Source organism: Pseudorasbora parva, chromosome 23 (assembly GCF_024679245.1).
Source record: "Pseudorasbora parva isolate DD20220531a chromosome 23, ASM2467924v1, whole genome shotgun sequence".
Taxonomy (NCBI): Eukaryota; Metazoa; Chordata; class Actinopteri; order Cypriniformes; family Gobionidae; genus Pseudorasbora; species Pseudorasbora parva.
In genome coordinates this window covers 1,062,501-1,068,553 of record NC_090194.1, presented here as the reverse complement: position 1 = coordinate 1,068,553, position 6,053 = coordinate 1,062,501, and the positions used below count along the sequence as shown (strand labels likewise).

Below are 6,053 nucleotides of genomic sequence, written 5' to 3'. Positions count from 1 at the left end.
TTGTTTTTATTCAAGCTGAAACTATCATAGATTTACTTCATACATCATAAAAAGCTCTGTTGTTCTTCTTCTGTTTTCTGTTTTATCTATTTATAATTATATTTATAAATCCATAAAGCTGACCTTTATCAGGGGACCGAACCACAAGACTCACTCCACCGCGTTTGGAAGAGGTGTTGGGAAATAATATCCGGTGTTATTTAGACATTAAAATAATAATGTGTGATTGATTAGAGAGAGCAGTAGATAGTTGCAAATAAAAATAATATAGTGATAAATTCTTTATTTCGATGAATTGTGTACATTGGCGGTCAATGCTGCTCTAATATTGATGTTTTGCTCGAGTCAGTCTGGCTAAGAGCCCAGATAACGTGAACCTCAGCGGCTGCTTTAAAGATTAGAAAACTATCCCAGGGAACATATGATTGGCATTAATGTATTAACAAGGACAATCTTTCCCTCTGAATCTCCGTTCAGGACATGCAGGTGCACATCGCCATATATGCCTCTGACATATTACGCATGCAATTCAATTCAATGCCTAGTGCATATTAGATTATATTGTCATCACTACAAAAAATGCTTTTCTTACTCAGTATTTTTGTCTTGTTTCTAGTCCGAACATCTAAAAATTCTTAAAACAAGAAGTATATACTAGACAAGCAAAAGTAATTGTCTTGTTTTGGGGAAAATAACTCAAAATGAAGAGAGTTTTTGCTTAAAATAAGATAAATAATCTGCCAATGGGGTGAGAAAAATAATCTTAATTCAAACAGAAAACAAGATTATTTTTCTCACCCCATTGGCAGATTATTTATCTTATTTTGAGCAAAAACTCTCTTCATTTTGAGTTATTTTGTCCCAAAAAAAGACAATAATTTTTACTTGTCAAGTAAATGTTTCTTAATGTAAGAGTTTTTAGATATTTTGACTAGAAACAAGACAAAAATACTGAGTAAGAAGAGCATTTTTTGCAGTCATATATTGTAAAATGTTATGTTATTCTGTAATCAAGGTGTGAACAGAGTTTGAAGCGCTTTAAAAGCATTCATAGACAAGATCTGTGGATATTGAATTGACCCATTCAACATTTAGTTTATGTATTAAGTTTGGGTTGTTAACATTAATGTAATGTACTGTAGATTTACTTTATTCATAAATTGTAAAAGTCACTGATTAACCGGTTTGGATTACTGGATAACTAGGCGATCAGTGTTCCTGTAGCTTCACTTCCATATATTCACTTGTCATTTTAGAGCCACTGGAGAAATCAAATTGTTTTTGTTGTTGTTTTATAATCATATTTAGCCTATCATACACTAGCAGGAGGAAATGTGTTTTATTATGGAGGCTGGGATTGCGCAGCGCTTGGATACCTATTTACCCGTCAAGTGCCTGGGTAATAATTGATAGATTTCCTGAGAGGACAAAAAAAACGGGACCAGATGGGGCCAGGTGCGTTTCGCCGCAGCTCGGACTGAGGTAAGAGACGCCACTCAACATTAGGAAAGTTTTCCGACACCATGATTGTTGCGTGGCTAGTTTTGCCGCTTGTTTTATTGGGTCAGTGGACAAAGGCTGATCCAGGAGCAGGACTGCATACATGGGATAGATTTAGCAAACTTCCATACCCTGGTGACAAAGCCTTCCTTTATGACGTTTTCCCAGATAAGTTCATGTGGGCTGTTGGCACCGCTGCATATTCGGTTGAGGGAGCCTGGGAGAAAGATGGCAAAGGTAAGTCTATCTGGGACACTTTCACTCGCGGAGAGACTCGCGTATCCAGAGGCGATGTTGGAAGTGACAGCTATCATAATATCCCGGCCGATATCCGAGCCTTGCAGCAACTCGGAGTCAGCCATTATCGCTTCTCTCTGTCCTGGCCGCGCATCTTCTCCAATGGCACCAAAGAGAGCTACAATGAAAAGGGCGTGGAGTATTATAAAAGTCTAATCCGAGGTCTGAAGGATATTAAAGTGCAACCTGTCGTGACCTTATATCATTGGGACCTGCCGGAGCGTTTGCAGACTCTCTTTGGAGGCTGGAGTAATCCGGTTGTGGTGGAACTGTTCAGAGAATACGCTGATTTTTGTTTTAAAACATTCGGATCTGATGTGAAATTTTGGATCACCATTGACAATCCTTTTGTTGTGGCCTGGCATGGATATGGAACGGGGGTCGTGGCTCCTGGGATCAAAAACGACTCCGATTTGCCTTTCAGAGTGGGACACAATCTTCTAAAGGTAATGACTCAAATGATTAAGTTATTTATTAAACAAATGTATTGGTGCAAAAAAGAGGACAGACAAAATTGCATTTCCTATCTGTATCATTTTATGTCATCATTTTATATTTTTCATTTTACAATCAATATGATATATGTACATACAGTATACACTAACCGGCCACTTTATTAGCCTCACCTTTGCCTTCAGAACTGCCTTAAAGGGTCAGTTCACCCAAAAATTAATCATCTGTCGTTCATTCCTCATGTCGGTCCTAACCCGTCAGACCTTCGTTCATCTTCAGACACAGATGAAGATATTTCTGATGAACTCTGAGCCCTCTGACCCCTCCACCCGGCTCCAGTGGGTCAATAGAGGCCTTCTGATTCTATTCGATGCTTTTGTGTAAGAAAAATATCCATGTTTAAAACTAGTAAAACCTTGATGTCTTCCACTGTAACCCGTGGTGGTTAAAGGGTTAGTTCACCCAAAAAATGTAATTTAACTCCTCTCCCTAATGTCGTTCCACACCCGTCAGACCTCCGTTCATCTTCACACACAGTTTAAGATATTTTATATTTAGTCCGAGAGCGTATGCAAGTGTATGCACACTATACTGTCCATGTCCAGAAAGGGAATAAAAACATCATCACAGTAGTCCATATGAGACATCAGTGGGTTAATTAGAGTCTCTTGAAGCATCAGAAATACATTTGGGTCCAAAAATAACAAAAACTACGACTTTATTCAGCATTGGCTTCTCTTCCGCGTTTGTGTTCAATCCTCAAATAAAGATTCAAACGGTTATGACTCAGCGAATCGATTCATGATTCGGATCGCCAATGTCTCGTGATTTCAGCAGTTTGACACGCGATCCGAATCATGAATCGATTCACTGATTCATAAAATTAGCATTTTATATCTGACGGCTTTATTTAGGCTTCAAACGGTATACATGTTGGATTCACTTGTAAAGATTACCTTGATAGACTAAACGTGTAAGGGTCATGACTCTTTGTTGAACACAGATCTTATTTTTTGCGATTGTCCAAAAGTCTATGGGGGAAATGCACAGGTTTTTGATCGAGGAAACCCATGCGCCGCTAACTTCCGGGTTGGCCTACAAAGTGACGTCATGACTTCGGCACTCTATGGAGCAGAATGGCGTCTAAGCTATTGTGGTTGGGTGTAATAATGAACACAGCAGCCATTTTGATGTTGATATCTCTGATATATTGAATTGATACGGTTGAACTTGCACAGATGTGTCCTGAGAGACTCGCGGTGTCAAACTTTCTCCTGTTGTCTAAGCAGCTTCACACTCAAAGCCCCCACAGAACAGAGGAGGCGGGGCGAGCAAAGCTCATTAGCATAAAAGGCACATGCACAGAAACGGCTCGCTGAAAACAGCTGTTTTTCACCTGGTTAAATGAGTGATTTCTTAGAATACTAAATAGAATTTTTAATTAAAGTATATTACAAAGTTTTAATTTAGACACTAAATAATCATATTAACTTGTACAAAAATGGCATTATATGACCCCTTTAAATTGTAATATATTTCATTGTTGTGTAGGCTCATGCTGCCGCCTGGCACTTGTATGATGCCCAGTATCGCTCCAGTCAGGGCGGGCGAGTGTCCATGGCTTTGGCCTCCCATTGGATCAAACCCAGCAGAACCAGGCTGGAGAACCGCAGAGCCTGCCAATGCTCTCTGGACTTCGTGCTTGGCTGGTTCGCGCGTCCATTATTTGTGGATGGAGATTATCCGCCCTGCATGAAGCACAATCTGACCCACAGACTGCCGTCCTTCACGGATGCTGAGCGTGTGTATATTAATGGGACCGCAGACTTCTTTGCCCTGTCTCATGGACCTGCTCTGAGTTTCCAGCTGATCAACGACAGCCTGCGCTTTGGCCAGACAGAAGACCTGGGTCTGAGGATGCTGCTGTACTGGGTCCGTGCCGAGTACAACAATCCTCCCATCTTTGTAGTGGAGAGCGGCTGGTATGGAAGTGGCAACACGAAAATGAAAGATTCCAAGCATATGTACTATCTAAAGCGCTTTATTATGGAGACTCTGAAAGGTACGTAAGTTCAATTGTAAGGATAATAAAACACTATTTTGCCAAAAATGTTGTGACGCCTCTTCACACACATGAGCTCCCCATTGTTAACCCGTGGGGTTTAATCTGGAGTCGGCCCACCCTCTCTAACAGCTCCAGCTCTTCTGGGAAGGCTTTCCTCAAGGTTTAGGAGTGTGTTTATGGGGATTTTTGCCCATTCTTCTAGAAGCTCATTTGTGAGGTCAGGCACTGATGTTGGACGAGAAGGCCTGGCTCTCAGTCTCCGCTCTAATTCATCCCAAAGCTGTTCTATCGGGTTGAGCTCAGGACTCTGTGCAGGCCAGTCCAGTTCCTCCACACCAAACTCCTCATCCATGTCTTTATGGAGCGACGCTTTGTGCACTGGAGCGCAGTCATGCTGGGACAGGAAGGGGCCGTCCACAAACTGATCCCACAAAGGCAGGAGCATGAAATTGCGCGCTTCTTGAGGTCACAATCAATACATGAATACATGATAAATACATCAAGATTTAAATTCAGAGACAAAAAATAATCAATGCATGACCTGTCATTTTATTCATATCTAAATATGAGGAGGACGCTCTCACAGAAAGTCCAAAAGCGGATTCATAGAAACTTTGTCACGCTGGAGCTGAAGGAAAACAATCGTTATGAGCTGAAACGTGACGACGACAATCAGACGAATGCGACAATATATATGCTTTATGTGTGTTTTTCAAGCCGTCTCAATGGGCTATTTATTGACTATAAAGTAGGCCGATATCAAATGAATAATGCAGTGCTAACTGACAGCTTTGTAAATGTTTATCTTCTGCTCGCCAAAGCTGCATTTATTTAATCAAAAATACATTTAAAACAGTAATATTGTGAAATACCATTACAAATGAAAGCAGCCTTTTTCTATGTGAATATAGTAAAGTGTGATTTATATCCTGTGATCAAAGCTGAATTTATCATCATTACTCCAGTCTTCAGTGATCCTTCACTAATCACTCTCATCTGAGGATTTCATAATTAAGAAACATTTTTTTTTATTATTATCTGTGTTGAAAACAGTTTTGCTGCTTAAAAATGTTGTGGAAACCATGATACATTTCATTTTTCAGGATTCTTTGATGAGAAGGTTCAATGGATAGCATTTATTAAATAAATTATCTTTTGTAATATTAAAAATATCACTTGTGATCAATTTAATTTAGCCTATGTCTGATCAACAAAAGTATTAATTTCTCTCTTTTTTAATTTTACCACAAATGTTTGAATGGTGTGGTGGTTTCCGCAAAAATGAAGCAGCATGATCATGAGCAACAACTGTTTTCAACACTGATAATGATCATAAATGTTTGTTGAGCATCAAATCCTAATATGAGAATGATTAGTGACACTGAAGACTGGAGAAATGATGATAAATTCAGCTTTGATCACAGAAATAAATCACACTTTACTATATATTCACTTGGCGAACAGATGATGTACAACAGAATATTATTTCATTGTATTACGTTTTTTACTGCATTTTTAATTAAATAAATGATATATATAGTCTATGACAGTGGTTCCCAAACCTGTCCTGGAGGACCCCCAGCACTGCACATTTTGTATGTCTCCCTAATCAGACACACCCACTTCAGGTCTTGCTATCTCTACTAATGAGCTGATGAGTTGGATCAGGTGTGTCTGATGAGGGAAACATGCAAAATGTGCGGTGCTGGGGGTCCTCCAGGACAGGTTTGGGAACCAC

The 6,053-nt window shown here is 39.7% G+C and overlaps 1 protein-coding gene across 2 annotated transcripts in view; it reads left to right on the top strand.

Moving 5' to 3' along the window:
• The first annotated feature begins 1,068 nt into the window (after positions 1-1,068).
• The window catches only part of kl (klotho), an 11,469-nt gene continuing 6,484 nt past the window's right edge, over positions 1,069-6,053 (top strand). The window contains exons 1-3 of one of the 2 annotated variants that reach the window (XM_067433590.1): positions 1,078-1,482; positions 1,669-2,243; positions 3,802-4,312. In XM_067433590.1, coding sequence (XP_067289691.1) covers positions 1,677-2,243; positions 3,802-4,312 — 1,078 coding nt within the window. In that variant the 5' untranslated portion in view covers positions 1,078-1,482; positions 1,669-1,676. Of the gene's footprint in view, positions 2,244-3,801; positions 4,313-6,053 lie in introns of both variants that reach the window. The other variant, XM_067433589.1, reaches the window with a different exon arrangement.